Here is a 24,133-nt window from a genome sequence, read left to right as displayed (position 1 = left end):
CAACGTACAAAATCTTGGATGGGTCGTCGCTGGTACGGTACAGTCGCCCCAGCCACCTTCCTTCTGCGCCGACGATTCGCTTCCACCACACGATTTGCATTGGGACAACGGTTCCTACTTTTTTTTTTTTACTCTCTCATCACTCAGCAACATCGTCGGGGGAACTGGCCTTTTCCGACTAATTGCCTGACTTTTTGTACCACATCGTCCGAGCGACAGCAGGGCGGGCATTCAGAAATTTTACTCTACTTCGTTTGACTTGCTTTGCTATTGGCCCGACCAGTCAGTCGCTCAACCGACAGCTTCGATCCGGTGGAGCTATCATTCAACGCGTTTCCCCCGACGACCAAACACCAACGCAAAACGCCGATCTCGCTTGACAAGCATTGCTAAAGACCCGGTCGAGCATCTGATAAATTCAGAAACAGGCCGACTAGCCCTTCGCCCCGAATACTTCGAACGCGTCCACAGCTCTCGCTACCACGCGCGAGGTTGCTTAGCCAGTCGGGTCCGTCGGCCCACGCGCCAACATCAGCAAGATAAGAAAGCAGAAAAAACATCCAAGATAGACACGCCCGCTCGACCCAAGTCCGAGATGTCATCCTCCAAAAAGCGATCGCGAACCGAGACGGTGGATGACACGCGCGCCGATTGCCCCTTCGAGGCCCGCATCGTTGATCCCAAAGAGAAGGAGCTGAAGACACAGAAGAGGCACAAGTCCGGCGGGAATGAAGAGGAGGATGACGATGGGTGGCGGAGGAGGTTGGCGCAGCTGTCGCCGTTTGCGCCGACCGGGAAGTTCAAGACACACGAGACCATGGACGTACATTATGCTGTTGAGCCTGCTAAGAAATGGACGGACATGACAAGATACAACAGCTTTGTTTGTGAGTCTGAAGCTCTAACATTGCAGACTTGGTATGTTATACGCTGCTAACAGGCTTCCGCTCATGCAGTAAACGGTGTCAAATATTTCAGCGAGGGGTTCATCTTCGTTGCGAACGAGTCTTCCATCGAACGTATTAAAGCAACCGAAAACAAGGGCCAACCTTTGGTCAAGTCGAATACCGATGAGGATTGGGTCGCGCGGATTCTTGAGATTCGAGCCAGCGATGAGCATCACGTATACGCCCGCGTTTACTGGATGTACTGGCCGGACGAGCTCCCTGAACACACTGTGGATGGGAAGAAATACCCCAAAGGCCGGCAACCATACCACGGCCGAGCCGAACTGATTGCTTCAAATCATAGTATGACCCCGACCACACCGTCTTTGGCAAAGTAGGTGTGGCCAATGTAGCTAACAACCCATCACAGTGGACGTTATCAATGTGGTGAGCGTAACCAGCCAGGCACAGGTTAACCAAATGATTGAAAACGACGACGACGACACGCAAGGCGCGCTGTACTGGCGACAAGCGCTCGATGTCAGGACAAATGAATTATCGGTACGTTACCAAAAGCTCACCACGCTCAGAAATGTATTCAGTGGCTGACTGGGGGATTTCGGGATTGCAGACTGTTGAGACGATATGCAGCTGCGGACAACCAGCAAACCCAGATAACATACTCATTGGATGTTCTAAGGAGAACTGCGGGAACTGGCTGCACCAGGACTGTCTTATTCACGACGCCCTGCTTAAGACGTGGGAGCGCCTAGGTGCTGACAAGCCACATGTTGCTGTCAAGGAGGAGATGAAGGAGACGCGACGGCCACTGAGCCCAACAGAGCCAGGCGCAGCCGCATCAGCTCAGCAGTCTATTGATGTCAAGGCGACAAGTATCAAAGATATCGAGATCAAGATGGATGACGTTAAGACGGAGGGCCCAATACTCCAAACTTCCGAGGAGCCTGTTAGCTCCGTAGCACCATCCGAGACTCCAGTGCCGAGGGCCCGAAGGGGCACCTCAACGCCAAATCCCACGCCGGTCGCACAGAAGGGAGGGAGGGGCAGGGGCAGGGGTAAGAGGAAGGCCGAAAAGCCGTATGAGGGGCACTTTGAGGCAAAGACGAGGATGGATCTCACGCCGCCAGTGATTGAGATCACAGATATGAGAGAATCAATTGTCGGTGGCCAGAAGTCATGGGAGGAGCCTATGGACTGTCTAATTTGCAAAAAGCGCATTGTGTAACTGGTTTCCTCGGATCCCGGCTATTTGTTGTCTTAGCGATTTGGTTTTGGGGGTTTGGCAAAGATTCTGAGCGAGGCAGCGACCGAAGGAATTACCTGGAGGTCCATGTCCTCATCTCATGAGCGGATTTGGCTAGACCTTTTCACTTGGCTGCTGGAAATTCGTCCTGGTCTGGATGAACTGTACAGGATTGTGGACGCTGGGCCTCCTTTTTTTTTCTTTTTTTTTTTTTTTTTTCTTTTTCTGGATGTTAGTGGGAACAGGAGTCGAGGTTGGAGATTTTGTATTCGGACTGGGCAATTCTTGTTATATGCCTTATTTGGAAAAACAACAAGCTTAAACTGTTGCGGACTCTTGAGAGTTTCGCTAATTTCTGTCTATTGGTGCTCTTATCCTTGTTCGCAGCGTGTTAGCGGGGCTTTCTGTTGTTAATCGTCATTTGCTGGTTCTCAACCTGTCCTTACCGTACTGTCAACTGCCATCCGCATTATGTTGGTGTTACAGGATGGTGTTCTTCTTGATGACAAAGAGTGTACTCAAATCAGACCTTTATGCAGTTTTCACATTTTACCAGTACAACACATCCTTGTCAATGAGGTCTCCTTTTTCGTACTATGAATATCAGTGATGATTGGTTCGTGTCTATCCCGAACCCTGCCCCTCCCGCTTTCGCAGCACTGGAGGCCAACGTCGCGACCCCTGCTAGGCAGAGGGGTAGAAGTCAGCTACCCTGCAGGCACCAGGACTGCGCGACCTTGAATTAACTACAAGCTCTCCACCTCCATCATTCGGTTCCCAATTGTTCATCTGGCAATTGCCCCAAACATTGTCAAGCCGCCATATCTCTCTCCGAGAGACTTGGGCCAGAAATCGAAAAATCTCTAGCAGTAAAGATAGAAAGCACACTGCCAAGATGGCTGCAGATCCTTTCGATTCAGCGCTGTGAGTAACAACTATCGCAGTATCATCTGTGCGACTGAGCCTATCAAAATCCCGGCATCTCCGATGCTCTTGATTCTCAGCCTCCCGCCTTCTCCGGTAGAGAGAGGATTGCAGAGCTACGCCCTCGTAATCCTCCCAAGAAAACAGTGGCCAGGCGAGTTTTGTCTAACATCATGGTTTATAACCCCATCACAACAGGGACCTCCTCCGGCGCCTCGACCCGAAGCACACCACACGGCACTTGAACGGCCTCATGACCATCGTGCCCGACCTGACCGAAGATCTGCTCTCCTCGGTCGACCAGCCGCTCACTGTACGGCGCTGCAAACAAACAGGCCGTGAATACCTGCTGTGCGACTACAACCGCGACGGCGACTCGTACCGCTCGCCCTGGTCCAACGAGTTCGACCCGCCGCTCGATGACGGTCCCGGAGGACTGGGTGGCGTCGGTCCCCAGGGCGGCAATGAAGGTGCAGGCGAGCTGGGCGTTCCGGGCGAAAGGGTCCGCAAGATGGAGATCAAGGCCAACGAGGCCTTTGACGTTTACCGAGACTTGTACTACGAGGGTGGCGTGTCGAGCGTGTACCTCTGGAACTTGGATGACGGGTTTGCGGGCGTGGTGCTGTTGAAGAAAGGTGCGGTGCTACTTTTGGATGGCTTGCTTCCCTATTGCTTCGGCGATGAGTGACGATGTTTCAAGATTCAGAGACAACATGCTGACGAGATACGAATCATGCACAACACAACACAAAAACTACAGCGGCTCCTCAAGGCGGCAGCAATGAGGGTGTTTGGGACTCGATCCACGTCTTTGAGGCGAGCGAGCGTGGCCGCTCGACAACGTACCGGCTCACGTCGACTGTGATACTCACACTCTCGGCAGGCGGTGGCGACTCGGCGCTCGGCGATATGAACCTGAGTGGAAACATGACGCGGCAGCTGGAGCAGGACATGCGAACGGCAGAGGGAGATGAGAGCCACATTGCTAACCTGGGCCGGCTGGTCGAGGACATGGAGCTCAAGATGCGGAACCTACTGCAGGAGGTCTACTTTGGCAAAGCCAAGGACGTTGTAGGCGATTTGCGCTCGCTCGGCAGCCTTAGCGAAGGCCAGAGGGATCGCGACGCGCAGAGGGAGATCATAGGGAGCATGCAGAGGTGATGAAACCTGCAAGGGTCATGGGCACCAGGATGGTGGTCTAGATGTGTGTTTTTGATTTGACCGCAACGAATGGGGATGCGTTGGGTGGCACGGAGGCTGGTTTCTCTTCAACCCCCACAACAACCATGCGATGGGACATGGGATGGCTGCTGTATTTGTCACTTTCGTAACGAAGCGTGATGATAAAGACACAAGAAGAAGAAGAAGAAAAAAGCAAATGAAACAGACCACACTGAAGTTACACATGGAATGCCCGTATGTGAGAATTTTGTGTGCACTCTAGCAAGGCATCGACCGTGAGAGCAGGAAAAAGAAAACCGTCTGCTGTAAATGGGGTTGTAGGGTCTGGCCAGTCGATTATGGAAGCCGCGATGCGACTTCCAATCTCCCTAGGCGATATTGTGAGAAACACAATTGTGCGTTGTACATTTTTGTTCATTGTCGAGGATGGGAATTTTGGATCTGGGCTTTTCCCAGAGTGACATGGGACGACTTTTGAGGAACCAACCCCCACGCATCCATCCTTTGAAGTTGTACCTTCACCTACCAGGCTAACGTAGTGAAGGTACCTTGTGTTGGTTCTATGCCACATTTACCCATGCAGTTGCAACGTAATTATAGCCTATATTAACATTTCCGCCCATATTCGATACCCTACACCGTGCCGTGTTACACGATATAGCCGCGGAGATGGTGCCTGCAGATTCCAGGTACCATTGAGTTTGATTTGTCCAGGAGCAAATCCCGGATGCTACCGCAAGTAGGCGTGTTATCAACCCGTCGCGGCATGGTGGGAAGGCTTTTCTTTTTCTTTTCTTTTGTTTTTCTTTATCTAGCATTATATCGCGGCAGACGAGAAGAATAGTAGAAACCACGCCCGCAGGTGGATATCCTTACTTTGCCTGCCGGGTTTGGCTGTCTACTGTGAAGAAGACAGGAAATAAATTCTGGGCGGCAAAGATCACGCTATCCTGAATGAGCTCCCTGGTTCCTCCTGCATGGTAGGGAAGTGGATAAGAGGACTACAGGCCATTGCCATTCGTTGATAACTCCCCGAAACAGTGGAGGAGCAGGGCCTGATGCTCGGCTAACAATCTACTAGCTCTCAAAGCAATATATGTCGTCAATCCTATGCTACGGGTATGGCGGGCGTCCCTGTGGAACTAGAAGAGACGCCCCCAGAATCCACAAGTACATACCTACCCTTTTTATGGGCTCGCTAATTAGCCGTGATGCTTGCTTTGCCGCATTTTTATTTTCTGCTTGTCCTCGTGCCGGACTAAAACATTAACCGACAATGGAGCTCTCATCCTATGGTTTCGATAGTTTTTTTCTTTCTTGTCCAAAGGTCATTGGGTGGATCTCGCCTGAACAACACTCTGTCGCTCGCTAGTTAACGTAAGGTATTTGCCTTCGGTAAATGTTAACCACAGCACACCAGAAAGGGACAAAAGCAGACGAGATGAAAATAATGATGGGAAGAGAAAATAAAACAAAATATGGATAACAGTCATCGACTAGTTGACCAGGGAACCCAGTCTAAACTCATGAACTATGGTGGAAGCCAGATGTGCCATGATTGTTTGATGACTCTTTTAAGCCTGTGTTGAATCATGTATGGACCGAGCCATAAAACATGTATTTTCTATTTTCTCTCGCGATATTCTAGCGCAAATTGCTACATGAATAAGCCAGCGAGCGAGGCGAATTGAGAGAATAGCGGATGGCGTGACACCACGGAAAGGGCGCCTGCACTGGTTGCTAGCCCCATACACGGGATTCTTGGTTCGAGGCCGCAAATTACCGACAGGCGTCAATTTGTCAAATTGTGTGAAGGGTTTTTTTTTTTTTTTTTTTTTTTTTTTTTTTTTTTTTTTTTTTTTTTTTGTATTTTCTCCTACAAAGAAGTATTACATGAAGAACCACGGTTAGTCTGCCTCGTAATTGATTGTGGCCATTGTTACCGTCAGAAAATACTTTGTAAGAAACATGCAATACTCTCCTCCGGTTCAACCCCTCTCAGCTGGGGGTTCACAGGGTCCTTGTGGTTTCTGTTCAGGTTCAGGACGTGGTGAGAGACGGCTAAGACTGCAATAATCACACTACGGGCGAAACTTTGCGGATAAAGCTGCCGAAAGAAAACTTCTAGAATCAGGGACAGAATCCTTCCAGGTTTTTAGCGACGAACGACAACATGCTTGCCTACGGGTACGAGGGGCGTGGTGGGTGATGGATCAGTTAAAAAAGGCATTAAAGAGAAAAAATTATCAAACATTAAAAATCGACGCAGCATTATTTGCAGTAATTATCCATCCACTTATTTCAACATGCTGTCATGGAGGTGAACCCCTGAGACGGGAGCGGAGTGGAGCCCCTAAGACTGGCAATTGCACACCTTACCCCTGAAAAAAAAATCTGCAGGGGTCACACAACTCCACACTCGTGCGGCGGGTTGTACTTGCTTGCGTATTGTAATTACATACGGCAAGACATTGCCTTGGGTAGTGGAAGTTTGGGAACGGCTAGTGGGGTTCACGGTCATACGTACACTCGCTGATGTTGAATCAACGTTCACGGCGCAGAAAAAGAAAAGGAAATTACAAAAGGTACAAGGAAAATCCGCGCTGGGCCGCAGGAAAGGGAACTGGCGCTTGATTTCTCTGCAGCGACGGAAGAATCTTTTTGCAGGCGGAGGGTGAAAATCCTTCTCTGCTTGTTTCATGTAGCGCCTCGTCTGCATGATTATTTGTGGTTAAGATTTAATGTAGCGGTAAAATAAGGTAGCTGAGGTACTGTAAGTTTAGGTACATAGGTACATACATTGGGCCTTGGGTACCTTGTGTAATTACTTTACCTTCAGGTTAGGCAAGGTATCTTAGTCCCGCTTGGCTCGGTGAGTACCTTTGGGAAGCTATCAAGGTTTGTCTGTCAAACCATTACTGTAATTACAGCAAACATCGTCTTGGAAAGCTACCTTTTTCTTGGCTGGTTCTAGTCAAGAAGAATTTGGCCTGGAAATTGCGAACGCGGCGGCGGCTACCTGCATTGGTGATCTGAGACGGGAAACCGGATGCGATGGAACCATCTGCCGGACGGTTGCGCGCACAAAAGCCCGTTTATTGCACTTACCGTATTGGCGTTCTTTGTACACATGGCAAGTCGTCTCCCGGCTCGCTCTATATTTTTCAGTGAACAATTAAAAATAGCCGATTGCTTGTCTGGCTAGGATTCACACAACGCAGTGGAAAAGTCTTCATCCGTAGTAGCTGGTTTGGTATTTGATAACATGTCAGATCTTTTTTTTTTTTTTTTTTTTTTTTTTTTTTTTTTTTTTTAGCTTTTTGGAGGTGCAGCAAAGCTGCCGAAGCGAAGGTGCTGGGAAGAGCAAGTGTACCGTTCACCTCTTGATGTCAGGCTTGCTCCGTCCTAAGTGGGGCTACTGACGAGCTTGGGATAATTTGCAGACCCGATGGGCGGACGTCACAGACTGAGCTGGATAATACGAAGCGAGAAAAAGAGAAAAATAAACGTTGAATAAAAACGCAACGTACAGTTTGCAATCCTCGTGCGCGTCATTACCTTTTGCTGGCCTGGGCCATAGGCCATCCTGGTGTCCTCCGGATTACCGGTAATTAGAAGTAGAAAACAATATGATTCTAGCCCAAGTTCCTAACAAGGCGTGTGCCCTCCCTCTCCTTTCCACTTTGCATAAAAGGCTCCACTTGAGGCCTCTTCTCCTTGCTACGAGCCCTTGTCCTCTTTTTTGTCCTCTGCATGACCGACACCCTGTCCTTGACGTCTCTGATCAGCCTCTCCCCTGCTGTGGAGGGGAAGCCTGGGCTGCCATATACTTCATCCGTACATAGTTAGGTGCCCAGGGTAGTACTCACTGCACGGCACTGTACAGTTCACCTCGAACTTGGCCCGCGAACCTTTACCTAATCCAACTGCTACCCAACCTCAAGCGCCGCTGTGCTGCTCAGTCTCCAAAATTATCCCACATCCACCCGCACACCACACCACACCACACACCCGCACCTGGCCAACATTGTACCCGGTAAACCTCGTTCATTGACATTATAGTCATTTACCCGGTTTATTTGGCACATTGACTCTCGCTTTCTGAAATCTCTCGCCAGAAAAGTCTTGCTTCTTTTATTTTGAAGTTTACTTGCTTATTTGCTTTCATACTTTCGAAGGACCTGACCACATCCAGCCTTTCGCGCGAAAACGACTTTCGCAATTTGGTGCTAGGTACTTGTGGCTCCCAGACAACACATCTTCTTTACCACACTTGACCAGTCACGTCCAGTCTCCCAGGCTTGAGCAAGCAAAATAGCTCACCGACTCGCTGCCAAAAGAAAAGAAAAAGAAGAAAAAAAGGAGGGGAAGAGGGAAAGAAAATAAAGAAGCTGAAAAGGCAACACACCTACAAATTTACGATTAGACGAAAATAACCATCCACGAGAGAACAACACATCGAAGCAACAAATCCGACCGGGCTTCGACGCCCGCCCTTTTACCTCTCTCAATACCACCCCTCCGCAACTTGTTGCATCATCCCCAGCGAGCGTCGCGCCACAACAACCATGGCTGAGAAGCCTTCGGTTCTCATCATTGGCGGGCTGGGATACATTGGTCGTTTCCTGGCTCTGCACATCCACCAAAATGGCCTGGCCTCAGAAGTTAGGGTGGTGGACAAGGTATTGCCTCAGCTGGCTTGGCTCGCTCCTGAATTCAAAGATGCATGCGCCGGAGACAAATTTGTGCAGGCAGACGCAAGTAGAAAGGGTAAGTTTCCATACATGCCCTCGATCCCTTTCCAACAGATACCCCTGAAATTAGTGTGGAAGCTTACATCGAATATTACCCCGCAGAGTCGATGGCGCGTATATTCGACCGGCCAGACGGGAAAGAGTGGGACTATGTGTTCAACTGCGGAGGCGAGACCAGGTACTCGCAGGAGGATGAGGTCTACAAGCTGCGGTCGCTGGGCTTATCGCTCGCCCTCGGCAACGAGGCAGCCAGGCGCAAAATCAAGGTGTTTGTCGAGCTCAGCACCGGAATGGTATACAAGCCCGACTCACAGCCGAGCAAAGAGGGAGACAAGCAAAAGCCATGGAGCAAGATTGCTGTATTCAAACAGCAGGCCGAGGAGCAACTGGCCAAGATTGAGGGGTGAGTCGACCCGCGGATAGACTGGCTACTTCAACATAAGCCTTGGGTCAGACAAACCGGCTAACGAACCCGCTTTGCAATAGTTTGAATCTCGTAATCGCCCGTCTGGCGCATGTCTACGGACCTTATGCATCTCAATGGGTTGCGACGGCGCTCTGCATGGCGCGCGTGTACAAGGAGAAGAACGAGGAAATGAAGTGGCTGTGGACAAAGGACCTGCGCACAAACACGGTTCATATAAGTGACGTTGTTCGAGCACTGTGGGACATGGCCTCGTGGTACGATGCTGGCAAAAAAGGTTGGGACAGCAAGACCATGGGCGAGGTTGTGACCTTCAACGTGGTTGACAAGGGTGTCACAACCCAGGGCGTCATGGCCGAGTTGATCGGAGAAATATTCGGCATCCAGACGGGATTCCAAGGGCAGTTGATCAGCACCTTTGCCCGGATGAACATGGACAGCGTCGTTGACGACGTCAACGACAACATGCTGGGACCGTGGGCGGAATTACTAGAGCAGGCAGGCATCGTCAGACCAGGTCCTCTGACTCCTTTTATGGAGAAGGAGTTGCTCAAGGACACAGACCTCAGCATGGACGGCTCCCGACTCGAGACGGTACTTGGGTTCAAATACGAGAAGCCTAAGATCACCAGGGAGTTACTCGAGGAGGTGATCGAAAGCTACAAGAAGATGAACTGGTGGCCGGCTTGATTGGGCCAGAACAGGCGTAAAGGTCACAGAGATGACGAGGTGGACAAGGCGCAATCGCAGTGACGATGCGGCTTCGCGCGAGAAAAACAAAACGAGAAAAAGAGAGAAAAGAAAATGCTTTCGGCCGAGGCAGGCCGTTTTGGAGCGTGTCATGAGCTTAACCTTTTGCGACATCCTCAATGGAGTCTAATAGTCTAAGCCCTTGAGCCGATTCAAAGGTCAACACTGTAACTGTGAGAGGACAGAATCGCGCCATCTTGGACGCAAAAGTATTTCGCCAGAGTGTAAAGGGCTGGGTGAGTGGGGAGGTGGTTGGAATATTATGCTCGAACTCATGACAAAAAGGGAAAGGCGAAGCACAGGAGTTGCGATGAGAAGGCAATCAAAAGTAGCGAAGCGCTCTTGGGTCGTCGTGTCAGCAAGGCTTCCGCTGGCGGTATAGCATATATTTTATTGTACTTTTGGCCTCACGGGGGCACTTGGCCAGGGCGGTTAATTGCTCATACTGTAGCCGATCTGCCGTGTATCTTTAGGATATCCGCTTTTTTTGGTTTGTTTCTTTGTTTCTTTGTTTCTTTTCTTGTTTTGTTTGTTCTTTGGTTTCGTTTCCTTCTTTCCCCCTTGGCTCTAATATTTGGCCTAGTATTCCATGTTCTATGCGGTTTCTCCATCATCGGTGTTTACCTTGTTATTTCATCTGGTTTTCTTTTCTTTTTTTTTTTTCTGCCCAGACATTTCACAACATAACATGTATGCCTCTTACGTAGTAGGATACCTAATATCTAAAACTATATACCTCGGTTCAAAGAAAGAAAAGACACAGACTATTCGAGAGCTAATCAGCCGTTTGGTCTGTTTTATTTTTCTTCTTCTACTTTCTTTTCTTTATCTCTTACGTATACATGTCATCCCTTACTCGCGTCGGGTTATGTGTCAACTGCCTCGGCTGTCAAACCTACAGTAGCTCTCGACTTGCGACGAGAAAGTCGGGTCTTTCTTTGTTCCGCTTGTTTTGTTTCTTTTGTGTCAGAGAGGACAGAAAATGCAAGGGGCGGCCGTTGAACGGTTGGACCCGGATAAGATTTGGAAAACGATTTCTTGTGGCTTTTTTTTTTCTTTCTCAAACTGGGATCAAGACTGCTTGTAAGGCTTTGCTTCTTGGGGGTGCGGCCTTGTGTATTGTTTTGCCGAATTTCTGTTTCTTTTTATTTTTATTTTTATTTTTGCAAAGTTGCATATACTACCAAGACAACCTTTGTTGTAGGGCGATGTTTCTGTTTCCAGTCTAAACAGGAAAATGAAAATCAGATGAAATATAAAAAAAGGTCAAAGGATGTCATGAACAACACTAATTGGATATAATATTCAGAGTGGTCCTATTACGACGTTGACGGCGTACCGCGTACTGTGCTGCTTTTTAGGCAAAATGTAACCCCCCCAGACTCACCAAAGAAGAAGAAATAAAAAAAAATAAAAATAAAAAAAACAGGGAAACACCTTGGTTCCGGAGACGGGTGGTTAAATTCCAGAAAAGCCGGGGTTGACATGGATGTCAAGTAGGTTAAAAAGCGTACCTGCCTTACGCAGTATTAAACGAGCTAGCTAGATCTTTTAATTTACTTACAGTGACAGTGCGGTACCTCCCTTTTTTTGCCTTGGGCGGGAAGAGCACGAGGGGAGGCTTGGAAGGGAGGGGGCGCTGCTTAGCACATGCGTATTGTTCCTTTGCCCGCGCCTGCCAAGCGCACATCATTCGCGGGGTAGCTTCTTGTTTGGGGGCAGCTTGTTGAGGTCACACGATGTAGAGGGGTGGTGCTCCGTATATACAATGTGGGGTTGGATTTTTGGATTTTTGGATGTTTTTTTTTTTTAATATACAGGAAAAAACTAGGAAGCTCGCTTGGGAAGAAATTCTCGGTACATCCTCTCTTCCGCTCCGTACATAGCTAGGTAAGGGAGGTAGGTAGTTTCAGTATGGTAGTAGTGGTGGTAGTAGTAGCATACGCACGCGGCTAATGCTGTTACTCCGTCTCCGTACAAGTCATCCATTTTCCCCAGAGCCAAGACTACGGCTGGGATCAGGGGGTGGGTGATGTCTAAGTGACGTTGCGGCTTTGCCTGATTGTGTTTTTATTTGGTTTGGTTTGGTTCTTTTGTGTTGGTACTAATACAGTACGGTCTCATTTTTTTTTTCTCTTTGAGCCTCGGCTCCTGTGAAAGTTCCCCCTCACAAGTTCGGAAGGGGGAAAAAAAAGTTGTAGAATCTTGGAGGTAGCATGGCAAAACATGACTTGTGAGGGGAAGGGAGTGTATTTTCAAAATGTTTGGACGAGGGTTTATTATAAATTACGCTTCTCTTGGGTAGTACAAATTGGAGACGGTCTTCCCTCTCGACAGCCACCAGCTCAACTCTTTTTGCAGCCCTAACAGCTCTTTCTCTCTGAAGCCGTCTTCGTCCATCTCCGAGCCAGCACACCTCATACACGGACTTGCTTGTCTTGAATCCTACCTATCCTCGACAGCTACGAAAAGGAGTCATCCCGTCTTTTCTCCCTGAATCTTGAGTCCTCCGTCGTCTGTTGCTTAAAATAAACCCGTGGGAGATTCGTCCTATTGTTTAATACCAATTTCAAGTTCAAGTCGATCCGCAGGCCTGCAAGAAAGCGAAAGCGAAAGGGAGCTTCTCTTTACTTCAAATTCCTTGATATATTTTTGAGCTTGTCATATTTGGTACTTTTTCTTGATTTTAAAAAGTTGGGTGAAGCAGGACTATCATCTTTCCATAAATCGACTGCGTTTACCCCGCCTTGAAACATTTCATCGTCAACGTCAGACAGTCGGTCACCAGATTAATTCACCAGTCGCGCGCAACTCATAGAGCAAAAATGGCGGCCCCGGCAAACAAGACTATGAAGGACCTAAGCGGGAAGTGGTTTATGGTAGGTTTTTTCTTTCTTTTTTTTTTAACGAACTTGATGAGAAATAAGAGGGGAAAAAAAAAAAAAAAAAAAAAAAAAAACTAACCTAAGACTACAAAAACCCCCGTCACAGAACAAAACCCTCTCGGATGACCCAGACCCAGGCCTGGCCCTGCAGGGAATCGGCTGGTTTATCCGAAAGGGCATCGGCATGGCGTCGGTGACGCTGCACGTCAAGATGTACGAAGGGCCTCCTAACCCGCCGTCGACCTCGACGGACCCGGTCATGCACATCGACATTGTGCAGACGGCGACGGGTGGCGTCAAGGGTACGACCGAGATCCGGTGCGTCGACGGTGTGGCCCGCGAGCACACCGACTGGCTCTTTGGCACCGTCCGCGGCCGCACCACCTGGATCGCGGCCGCCGACATTGACGACGAGCACCTCCGCAGCAACTGGCTCGAGGGCGACGAGGAAAAGGCTGGCCCCAACGGCGAGACCCACATCAGGAGCCTGGCCGAGAGCGTCGGCAATGGCTGGACTGCGGTCCAGATCTGGGGCTTCCAGATGATCAACGGCGAGAGGAGGTATGCGAGGAACGTGGTCATCTCAAAGGGCAACGACAAGGTCGAGTTGAGGCTCGTCTACGACTATCTGGGCGAGAATGATGATGCGTAGATGGACGGGAGGGGGAGGGGGAAGGGGGAATTAGAATGCGAGTGCTCGCTGTTAATTGTTGGTTATCATTTTGCGTCGTCTGCTGGACTGGTGGACTGCTCCAGAGGCTGTAAATATGTAAATATCCCCGCGGTGGCTGGCTTTTCAATCTATTGGTTTGAATGTGGGATGTCTTAACTTGGTGAGGACTGTGTAGTGGGTGTGTTAGACATGACACAAAAAAAAAAAAAAAAAAAAAAAAAAAAAAAAACGAGAACATTAAGAGTTCATGTGACTACTCCAAAGCAAATGCCTTTCCCAACCACGACCATCACGCCATGCACACTTGTTCACTTTTTGAAGGCCCCAAACAGCTTAGCCTTCAACCTGTCAGCCAGCCCCGTCGGATGATCCTGGGTCTTCTTGTCGGCAGCAGCAGCAGCAGCAGGGGAAATGTGCTCATTGCCCGCGCCGCCACGCCCGACGTGGAAATCTTTGCCTTCGGTGGATGGCCTCACGGCCGACTCGGGAACGTTGTCCTTGTCAAGGCGGCCCGTCGAGCTGACGCCCTTGTCGCCGATGTTGGCAGCGCCTTTTTAAATTGGGTTTGTTGGAGGGAAGGCAAAAGTTAGATGAAAGTAGTCACCAGGGGGCATGTGGCCATTTTAAAACTTGTAGTTGTTGTTGTTGTTGTTGTTGTGCTTGCCGATAATGCTTAGACAGAAATAACAAATAAAGAAAAAAAAAAAAAATACATACCTCCTCGTCCCGTGCTATACGCCCCATCACCATGCGTGCCCTCAACGCCCGTCCTTGTCACCTCACCGTCGACGTACTTTGTGGCGTCCGGGTTGATGTTGCCAGCACCGCCTCGCCCGTGCGATATGGATGGTTCCGGCGACGGCTTTTGTGGCGCTTGAAGCTGGTCGCCCATTGCTACTGCAGAAAAGTCTTTTTCTTTTTTTTCTTTTTTGTTTGGTTGTAGATAGCAAGACGAAGCAAAGTGCTATCACAATCGACGCCCGATTATCGCGGTCAAGTTCGGATAGATTAAAGCTATCAGCGGAGATAAGGATATGCGGGTTGTGTGTTGGGGGACTACAGTAGGAAGAAAAAAAAAGAGGAGGAATAGAAGAAGAAGAAATATATCAATAAATACTACTGCATCACCATTAACCTAGCTCGCCCATTTTCCCATTTCTGAATAACAACCAAAGAAAATCAAGACATGCCCTTGCTAGTCACAATGTGCTACCTACAAAAGACACGCAGGGGGGGTGAACAAAGATGACAAGAGATAACGGGGGCGCATTTTGTTTGGGGAACTGTAGGTCTGCCAAGAAACAGGGAAACGAAAGAAAAGCCCCTCCGTGCGCCGCCGCCTTACAAGGTCGACAGGCAGGAGACAGGGGAAAGTACACCACACATACTTTGTAGCTAAAGAAGCTTGCTAGCTTGCCTAATTAGGTGAAGCACATATGACATGAACATCTTTTGCTGGACGGGACTCACCCACGCCAAGTCGAAATAAATCAATGCCTTTTTTTTTTTTTTAAGGAGGGCGTTTTTTTTTCTTCTTTTCTTTCTGTCTCTCGCTCTTCCTTCTCTCTTTACTAGAGAGAGAACAAAAAAAAAAGTTCAGAATGTATATCATCATTTAAACGTGCTTGGTGTTTTCTCGTCAAAGCAAAGCTGAAATTATCTCTTCAGCTCTTGACGTAATTCCTTTTAGAAAGCTTGCTCACCGAGATAAGATAACTGCTTGTGCTTTATCTGATTGGGCCGCAACCTGGTGCGATACAAGTCCCCCCAATTCCTAGACCGCTTGGGGGCGGCTTGGGAGTATTGTACCGGCAGGCATGTGGTATGATATGTATCTTGTCACTCTCTTTGTGTGTCCACTATTACAATATACCGCCTGCTCCTTTGGTCAAAAAATCTTATGATGGATAATGGTGTGGTTCAATTATAAAGATGTACTAATGTGCTGTGGTCCTCCAAAGAACAGCAACAACAACAGCAAAAAAAAAAAAAAAAAAAAAAAAGGCACCCATCATCCCACGCAGCAACTTTTTCTTTTCCAGCATCGCACCAGCCCAACATCAGATGCGCGCTACACCTCCAAAGTAACCCTCCCCACCGCCGTAGAAACCCAAAGACGCGAGGTATCAAAGAATGAAACCAACCTAGGCCAGCCGTTTGTAGGTACGCCTCCCGCACACTCTCGTGTCCTCCCTCGCTTCCACATACAAACACAACAAACAGCATCAGGAACACAGTCTAAACCAATCATGCTCACTAAGAACGTATGGCAATGGGAGGTGTGTAGCAGCTGGTGAAAACAAGGGATGAGAGAAAAAAGACCATGGAACATGAATCCGCTGCACCTCGTAGAGGAAGTAAACGCCCGCCCCCGACAGACATCCACCAAGGCTAGCCCATGTCCAGTAAAAGTAAAAAGAAAGCAAATAATAAAAAAGAATAATGCAACACACATTTCTCATCATTTCTTCTTCTCGCTGCGTTTCCAATAAAATATCCAAAAAAAAACCCCCCCAAAGGAAATAAGGAATCGGCGACAGAAAAGCACAGCTCTCTAGATCAGGGGGATGGGATATCAAGACAATAGAAGGAAGAGAAGATAATAGACAAAACAAAACGACAAGGTAGCCAGCCGTAGCCATAGCAGGCCAGAGTTGTAACCTGTACGCATAGCAAACACCACCAAGTAACTGGTGGCATCACTAAGGTCATTGCTGGCCATCCTCAATCGCATCGAGCGGCCCGTAGAGCGCCTTGTAACGTTGAAGCTCGGCCATCTGCTTGCCAATGTTGGCCAGGACGCTGGAGATGGGCCCCCGGAGGTCGTCGAGCTCCTTGATAGTGCCGCCCCCCATGCTTAGGTGTCTGATGCTGAGTGTGGAGACGCAGGTCTGAGTGACAGCCGGGTCCGTTAGCATCATTGTGTCCAAGAGACTTGATGTTTGCACTACTGTCAGTCAGTACAGAGTAAACTTACCTCGATGCGGCTGATCTGGTGCTCCATGAAGTTGACCAGAAAGCCCTCGGTGACCTCTCCACCCCTCTGCTTCATCCTCTCCAGCAGCTCCGTCTCGGGCGCCTGCAGCCCACGGCCTCCCACGTATTCAAGGCTGCTGCACAGCATTTCGAGCCGAAGACTCAGCTTCCACAGACCCCATATGATCTCTGGGTCAAAGTCGAGCTCCGAACCCTCCTTAAGAACCGCTGGCGTGTTCTCGCTCACCTCGGGAGCAGCAGCCGTCACGCCCTTATCGTGTGCCTGATGCGTTTCGATGCGACCCGCCAGCTGGTGTGGGTACAGAGAATACACCACCTCTGGGTTCTCGAGACCCTTCAGTTTGCGCTCACCGAGCTCCTTGACCTCAAAGCCCTGGCTGCTGAGCGACCGTAGCTCCTTTCGGATCGCCGTAGAATAGGGATCCTCGTCAAAGGGCTCGTTCAACATAGCGGCGGCGTTTGCTCCCTGGTAAGTCTCTAGACATCTCTGAATCTCCGAGATGAAGTCCGAGGATACCGTGATCTGCCCCCCGTCGGCGACGGCCGAGATTCGAGACGCCTTGTTCACCATGGGGCCGTAGTAGTCCATGCGACGTGTAATAGGATCCGGCTCACAAAGTGGCTCACCCCAATGAATACCCATACGAACCGAAAGCCCCTTGAAGATGACCTGGTTATTCTTATCAACCGTTGGCTTGCACGAGAGCGAGTTGAGCATCTCAGACGGCCAGTTGACCTCGAGCAGTTGCAGCTGCACAGCAAAACACCAGAGCAGAGCCGATGTCGCTGTGGGGAACGACACCATGAACGCGTCACCTTCGGTCTTGACCTCGAATCCGCCGATCCGGCGCAGCTGTCTCCTCATCATCTCGTTGTGAAGCCTGATGGCAGACCTCATCGCGGCCGGGTACGTCTCCCACAGGTTTGTCGAGTTCTTGATATCCGTAAAGACGATGGCGATCATGCCCGTGGGCGCTGGGACTTCTGCCTCGAGGCGCTGCAGCGTCGAGTCCATGACCTGGTCCTTCTTGCGCCGTCCCCTGGTGGGGAACTTGTACTGCTCGCCATGGAGGCTCAGGTTGTGAATGGACATGCTCTGACCTCTATTAATTCGGGTACGTTCGGTCCTCCGCTTCAGGTCCGCCACGCTGATCATCATGATCATTATTTTGTTGGTCGAGCCGTAGGCAATGGCCAGGTCGCGGAGCTTTTGGGTTGCCCTCATAAGATCTCCGCGCTCCTGTCGAGCTATGTCCACTATCAGCTCAGGTGCTAGGTGTTCCCAGAGCTCGCTCGTGGCCAGCAGGATCATCTCATCCTGCTCCCTGATTGCTACGTGGCTGACGTGCGGCGCCGCCTGCACGGCTGGCATCAAGTCCACATAGCCGAATGCCCTCGACACGCCGAGCTGGTCGTTCAGTTTGCCGTTTCGGGATACCCAGCCGCCCGCCTCTCGGATTCGACTGCGCTCAGTGGGCTCTGCCGGATCGTGTTTCCTTGTCAGCATCTTGTGTGTTTGGTCCGATTGGATGATCATGGCCTGCGCATCTCCAACGTTGGCAACGTAGAGATCCTGCCCTTGAAGATAGACGACTGTCGCCACGCCTCCCGAGTTGAGATCTTCCTTGTTCAGGATTACGTGGGCCTGGGAGCCGCTGCGGTGCGGCACCGATGGCCGGTCCTCGCTGTGCTGGATCGCAATGGTCACCAGCTCCTTGTTGAGCGCCAGGAACGCACGTCGTAGCGCGTCCTCTGGCGTCTCCTTGAGGCCGGTCTTGAGTGCTCTCAACTCTGTGGCCAAAATCTGACCAAAGTTCTCATGTAGATACTTGGCTATCTTAGAGCCACCACTTGAAAGAGCCTGGCCGTCAAACAAGCCGAGCAGCGTCTCCGTCTCGGATGCATTGAACCGCGGCACGACCAAGTCGACCGTCGACAGATGCTCGTTTTTGCCGAGCGTGTCAGCCATGGCATAAGGCAGATACCCGGCCGACGAGCCCGACGTCCTTACTCTGCAGTCCTCGCTCTGCTCCGGAATACTAGGCTGGGTGAGGGTGACATCCATGAGACCCAAGACCCGCAGGTTCTGCAACCTACTGAAATCTGTGTACTGCTCCCTGTTCCCGGCACCGCTACCATAGGCTGGCTGCTTTATTTCCAGCCGCCGGTTGCCCGAAAGGTTCAGATATCTTAGGTTTGGATTCAGGTTCCAATTCCAGTCATATGGTACATTACTAATGTTGTACTTGAGGAAGTTGCTGCCGCAGTCTAGCACTGCCAGCTTCTTGGCTCTTGATATGTCGGCCGGCAGATTGGTAAATTTGTTGCAGTTGATATGAAGGACCTGCAGCAGACTGTACTCCTCCAGGTCGTCAACTGGTATTGTCGTGAGCTCGTTGCCTGACAGATACAGCTCCGATAGCTGCGGCCAGCTCTTTATGCATCGCTGCGGCATGTCACTGATTTGATTGAACGATAGATTGAGTACACGAAGCTCGCACAGAAGCATTATCTGGTCAAACACGTCATCGTCCAAGAGGTTATCGGCGAGGAAAAGATTCCGCAACGAGCCCGAGAACGTATTGGTAATGCGTGCCGACAACCCCGAGTCTTTCCTAGTGTTAGGGGGCGTAGCGGTGTTGCCGCTCGAGTTGGCACTCCGCGATATGATCGACGTCTTGCGGCCACCCTTGCCGTAGACAGACACCACCGAGCTCTTGCGGTCGGGGCCAGCTGGGACGGGTGATGGTCCAACACTCAGCAGAGTGCTGGAAGAGGCCTGGCTGGGCCGCCTGGAGTCGTCGGGATCAAGGTCTTCCATGCTAGGGGGAGTCGATAATGAGCCGACCAGAGCAACTTTGCCATTGGAACCCTGCATAGAGCCGGGACTCGACTCGGGAGGTTGGGGTGGTCTTGACGCTGGCTTGGGGAAATCCGTCATGACGTTGGACGAGGCGTTGAGCGTCTCCAGCTTATTTGCCCACCAAATCTCCAACGGTAGCTTTTTGAGATTGTTGCCGCGCACATCAAGGAATTTGAGCTCCTGAAGACATCCTACCTCCGGTGGAAGCTCGGCCAGAGCGTTGTGGGCGATGCTGAAGTGCTCCAGCCGGCGCAGCCTGCCAATCTGGGATGGTAACGATACGAAATGGTTTCTATCCAAAACAAGCCTTTCCAAGTTAAGCATGTGATTAAAAGACTCAGCGATACTAGCGAGTTTGGCGTTGGACAAGTTGAGTAGTTTTAGCGTTGGGACCGTCGATGTCAGCTCAAACCGCGTGATGGGGTTGTCCTTGAGCTTCAGACTCCTGAGCCTTTCGAAAGAGCCAACAAATTGAGAAATAGCATTGTGATCTGCAGCCAAAATCTCGAGCTTTGGCAACAGAGATATTACATCGATGCCTGAGATTGCATTGTACTTGATGTCGAGCTCTCGAAGACTTTGGAGACGACTGAAGCTGTCCGGCAGGGTGCCTGCTAGTCTATTGTTGGTGATGACGAGCTTCTCGAGGTTCCGCAGGTTCTCAATAGCCGGCGGGAAGGCTCCGATCAGGTTGAAACTCAGATCGAGGTCGACTAAGCTCTCGAGCTCGCAGAGAAAAGATGGGAATTTATCCAAAAAGTTAGAAGACACATTGAGGGTCCTCAGAGATCGATAAGCACCAAAGTATGGAGGCAGGTGCTTAAGTCTGTTGTTGGCAAGATTAAGCTTCAGGAGCCCAACAAGCCCGTTGAGCTCAGCATTCTCCAGATGATCAATGCGGTTGTTGGACACGTCAAGATACGTAAGCCTGCTCGCACGCCCAAGACTGGCTGGGAGTTTCCTGGCCTCGTTGTTGTTGAACTTGATATCGCGAAGGTTCTGGCAAGACGATATGAAGTCTCGTGGTAGATCCAGGGACAGGTTCTTCGATAGGTTGAGAGAGATGATGTCTTGAACCTTGGAGTAGAGGTAGATTGGGATTCGAATAATGTTGCGCGCCGACAGGTCCACGTGGTTGAACTTCTGTGTACGCCCCAGACCGAGATCCTGGGTTCGTGCCTGTTGCTCGAGCTCTCGCGAAGACATGAAGAGAAAGCGACAAAGATAACTGTTGTCCTCACGACCAATGTCTTCAATACGGTCCCGCTCCTCGAAACCCACCTGCCGCAAGAGACGTTTTTGTATAAAGAGCGGCTTCTCCGCAGAGCCGAGAACACGGATGAGGCCATGTTTGCGTAGCGCGATGTGGTACTCGAGACCACCGGAGACATATGACTTCTTGGACAGCTGCCCGATGAGGTCCTGGACTGAAGAGTCGATTGACATCTGCAAAGTGGCAAACGTGCCGTCCGACTTGAACACGCGTATGCAGTAAGATGTCATCTTCTCTTCTGGTCTCGGTGATGGGCCAGCCTCGTCGTTCTCCGGTCCGTGGTAGGCCGAATCGTCACCCGTTCGCTTGACAGCCCAGCTGTCCGGGGCGTCCCAAGCGCCGTTGCGGCCGTTGGAAGTGACAGCGGACTTCTCGCCCTTGATATTACCAACGAAATCAGCATCCATGGGGGTCAAGGGCAGAGGTCGGCTCAGGATGCCGCTCATGTCGTTGAGGTCAGTATCGAGGTGGAACATGGTCCCCCCCGTCTGCATGCCATCATGCTTGTCGGTAGGCCCGATGGCCTCGTCGCGATCGTCATGCCTGTGATGAGTACGCCCTCGCTTCGCAAATGGTGACTTGAAAGTCCCGTGCCGTGGCTGCTGCGGTCGTGCCGAGGCCGAATTCGAGTGGGAACTGTATTGAGAAGGTTCGGCTAGGCGTGAGGGCCAGTCCTGGTTTGTGGTGGATGCTCCATCGCTTTGGCCAAACTCCGATCGTGCAGGCTTCAAATTGAGTGAAGTGCTCGAGGGAGAGGTTTTCTTGAGCGAAGTCGTGTCCTCCTTGTCTTTGCTCCTCTTGAAGCGACCAAGCAGGCTCTTCTTTTGATGCCCAGGCGGCGAGGTTTGACCGTCGTAGGTGCCGTTTTTCGAGCTAAAGTAACCGCCGATGCTGTGTCCGCTCGGGGCCGGGCTGTGGGCGCGGTCTCGGGAGGTCGTCATCATGGTGGCGGACCCGCTACGGTCCTTGTATGTGGGCACAGCAGAGTCGTCCCGGCTCATGGTAGGGCGCAGAGTTCTCGGGTCATCGTTGCTTTTCTGGTGTCGATGGTGGCCCGACAGGTGGGCGAGAGAATGTCCGGATCGCGATGAAGATGAGGTCTTGGGTGGGTTTTGTAATGAATCGCCAGTCACATAACGTTCACGATCGGGGCCAGACAGGATATCCCTGACAGGAGCTTCGCCATATTTTGCAATGTCCTACACGAGTCAGAGACCGAACCTTTTTCCTCCATGTTCGACAGCTTGGAGGAGAGGTGGGATGCGAACACACGGATTACATGTGGAAGGAAGACAAGTTCCAGAAGGATAGGACGAAAGAACATGGATGCGGGGATTACCCGATGTGTGTAAGCAGTGAGGGGGGGTTTGAATGTGACGGGGAGGATGGGGGGATAAAAAGAGACGTGAACATACATCAGCCTCTTGATACAGAAAGGGCACTACCTCTGGGGCAGGCACTGGTGTTCTGGGTCTGGACGACGACGGCGATCCGTCCCGAGTGTGATCGGTCGCGTTGGAATAGTTTCGGTCTCGGTACGGTCGGCCGTGGCTGTACGAGTGTGAGCGGTGCTCCTTGCCCGGAACGGCAGGTGGAAGACTAGTGTCGGAGGAATCTCGGCCGGGAAACTCCTCCCCAAAGAAGCCCTGCAGTTTTCGAAAGCCACCCCTGTTTCCGCTGGCCTTGGAGCCCTGGCTGCTCGCAGTCGTTGTGATGCTGGCTATCGACGGCCTTCGTTCGTCGCCGAAGTACGATGGTTCATTGTTATCGGCGCCGACACCCGAGGGTTGCGAAATCGAAGGTCTGCCGCCCGGTAGTCGGAAGCCAGGTGACAGCTGTGACGCGATCGAGAGGTTGTCGCTCGAATCATTGTAGAAACTGGTATTAATGGCGGCTGGAGCGCCGCCGGAGCCGTTGGCCGTCATCCAGGGAGCAACTTGGCTGCTCAGGGACGGCCCCGTGTTAGGCGGAGGCTGCTGGATTTGAGGCACTCGACTGCCGCCGGGATCCAGCACGGCGAGGTCCCTTCGATAGTTCCCAAAGTCGCTCAGTCGTTGCTCGCGGGGGAATACATTGGAGGTGGGAGATGATGGTGATAATGCAACGCGCGTGCCGAACGTGTTTGTCGGTGATACCTGCGGGTCGTCTTTGAGCGGAGAGGCGGTACTAGAAGGCGCAAAACATTAGGATCTGTGTCAACTGCTCTTGTCTTCTTTTGATTCGCCGGTCGATTTTTCTTCTTCTTCTTCTTCTTCTTCTTCTTTTCTTTTCTTCTTTTGGTTGGCGCTTCTCCTTTTTTAGGAGAAGGCTAGCCCGAGGTCAAGTCAAATCTAACTCGATCGTGTTTGCGCTTTGCCTGGCAAATGCAGCTGAATGAAGCGCATAAGTTTTGACAGCGTGGGATGGATGCAAAAGCTGCGGCACCGATCTCCCGTCTCCACCGGCAAATTGGTGCCAGGGGTACCGGCCAAATTGGGTCACCAGATGCGAAAGCGATATTGGCAGCGACTTACCGGTTCATATCATCGTCGATCCTGAGGCGCGAGGGTATGGCTGGCCGAGAGCCGCTTGAATGTCTTCGTGTATCGCTGGCGGTAGGCGTTGATGGCAACGGCTTAACGGTAGCCGTTGAGTGTGCACTGTCGGTGGAGGAGCTCGTAATGGAGCTGAAACGGGACAGGGCGTCGTTCCTGGTCATTGTCACCACCAGGCACGGTCCACCAGTATGGACTGAGCCATTTGAGGAGGGCTGATTCAATGTTTGGTTTGGTCGGTGAGGGTCCTGCTCAGAACATGCTGGTACTGGTAGTAATAGTAGTAGTACAAGCGGTATACGTAGTAGTTGTTGGTTGAGAAATGTAATTCGTACGGAGTACGTCTATATCTAGCGTTATCGCAAGGGATAATCCAAGGAGCACCCAATGCGAGGGGGGGAGTCGCCGTTGTTTTCTTTTCGTTTTTGCTTTTGTGATTGTTGATGTTGTTGACGATTGGGCGGTAGGCCATCAAATTGAGCCTGGGCTGTCAGACAAGGCCCCCGAAGCCAACTTTTTTAGGCTTTCCGATTTGAAAGGGGATGGGGGATGCATGCGCGGGCGGGTGGACGACAGGGCCTCCCAAAACCTGGGCTTGCTGGGATACGTGGGCGAGCGGCTAGGATCGATCATGTATCCCAGGGAGTACAAAGTGGGCGGCCTGGCTACTGTAGACTGAGTACATTTACGCCAGAAACCCGCCAGTATTAGATTGGTCCTCAC

General features: G+C 50.9%; 6 protein-coding genes across 6 annotated transcripts; 4 read left to right on the top strand and 2 right to left on the bottom strand.

Annotated features, from left to right (window-relative positions):
- Positions 1 to 430: 430 nt before the first annotated feature.
- On the top strand, positions 431 to 2,133 carry PpBr36_07677 (uncharacterized protein; the record flags this gene model as incomplete). The annotated part of the gene is made up of 4 exons (XM_029894812.1): positions 431 to 887; positions 957 to 1,250; positions 1,318 to 1,448; positions 1,519 to 2,133. Coding segments are annotated over 4 exons (1,497 nt in total), but the record flags the coding sequence as incomplete, so codon positions are not given.
- Positions 2,134 to 3,046: 913 nt separating this feature from the next.
- PpBr36_07676 (uncharacterized protein) lies at positions 3,047 to 4,236 on the top strand (the record flags this gene model as incomplete). The annotated part of the gene is made up of 3 exons (XM_029894811.1): positions 3,047 to 3,075; positions 3,274 to 3,710; positions 3,836 to 4,236. 3 exons carry the CDS (start codon positions 3,047 to 3,049, stop codon positions 4,234 to 4,236), a joined length of 867 nt encoding a protein of 288 aa, XP_029748198.1.
- Positions 4,237 to 8,825: 4,589 nt separating this feature from the next.
- On the top strand, positions 8,826 to 10,125 carry PpBr36_07675 (uncharacterized protein; the record flags this gene model as incomplete). The annotated part of the gene is made up of 3 exons (XM_029894810.1): positions 8,826 to 9,027; positions 9,114 to 9,414; positions 9,498 to 10,125. The coding sequence occupies 3 exons, from the start codon at positions 8,826 to 8,828 to the stop codon at positions 10,123 to 10,125; spliced, it is 1,131 nt and encodes a 376-aa protein (XP_029748194.1).
- A 2,885-nt stretch (positions 10,126 to 13,010) lies between these two features.
- On the top strand, positions 13,011 to 13,722 carry PpBr36_07674 (uncharacterized protein; the record flags this gene model as incomplete). Its single annotated transcript, XM_029894809.1, has 2 exons — positions 13,011 to 13,064; positions 13,177 to 13,722. The coding sequence occupies 2 exons, from the start codon at positions 13,011 to 13,013 to the stop codon at positions 13,720 to 13,722; spliced, it is 600 nt and encodes a 199-aa protein (XP_029748190.1).
- Positions 13,723 to 14,051: 329 nt separating this feature from the next.
- PpBr36_07673 (uncharacterized protein) lies at positions 14,052 to 14,635 on the bottom strand (the record flags this gene model as incomplete). The annotated part of the gene is made up of 2 exons (XM_029894808.1): positions 14,052 to 14,293; positions 14,461 to 14,635. 2 exons carry the CDS (start codon positions 14,633 to 14,635, stop codon positions 14,052 to 14,054), a joined length of 417 nt encoding a protein of 138 aa, XP_029747830.1.
- Positions 14,636 to 16,451: 1,816 nt separating this feature from the next.
- On the bottom strand, positions 16,452 to 23,574 carry PpBr36_07672 (uncharacterized protein; the record flags this gene model as incomplete). Its single annotated transcript, XM_029894807.1, has 4 exons — positions 16,452 to 16,634; positions 16,721 to 22,075; positions 22,292 to 23,042; positions 23,390 to 23,574. 4 exons carry the CDS (start codon positions 23,572 to 23,574, stop codon positions 16,452 to 16,454), a joined length of 6,474 nt encoding a protein of 2,157 aa, XP_029748203.1.
- Positions 23,575 to 24,133: the final 559 nt, after the last annotated feature.

Source organism: Pyricularia pennisetigena, chromosome 1 (genome assembly GCF_004337985.1).
Source record: "Pyricularia pennisetigena strain Br36 chromosome 1, whole genome shotgun sequence".
Lineage (NCBI taxonomy): Eukaryota > Fungi > Ascomycota > Sordariomycetes > Magnaporthales > Pyriculariaceae > Pyricularia > Pyricularia pennisetigena.
Note: the sequence above shows the minus strand (reverse complement) of the source record. Positions and strands in the feature narration are given on the sequence as shown.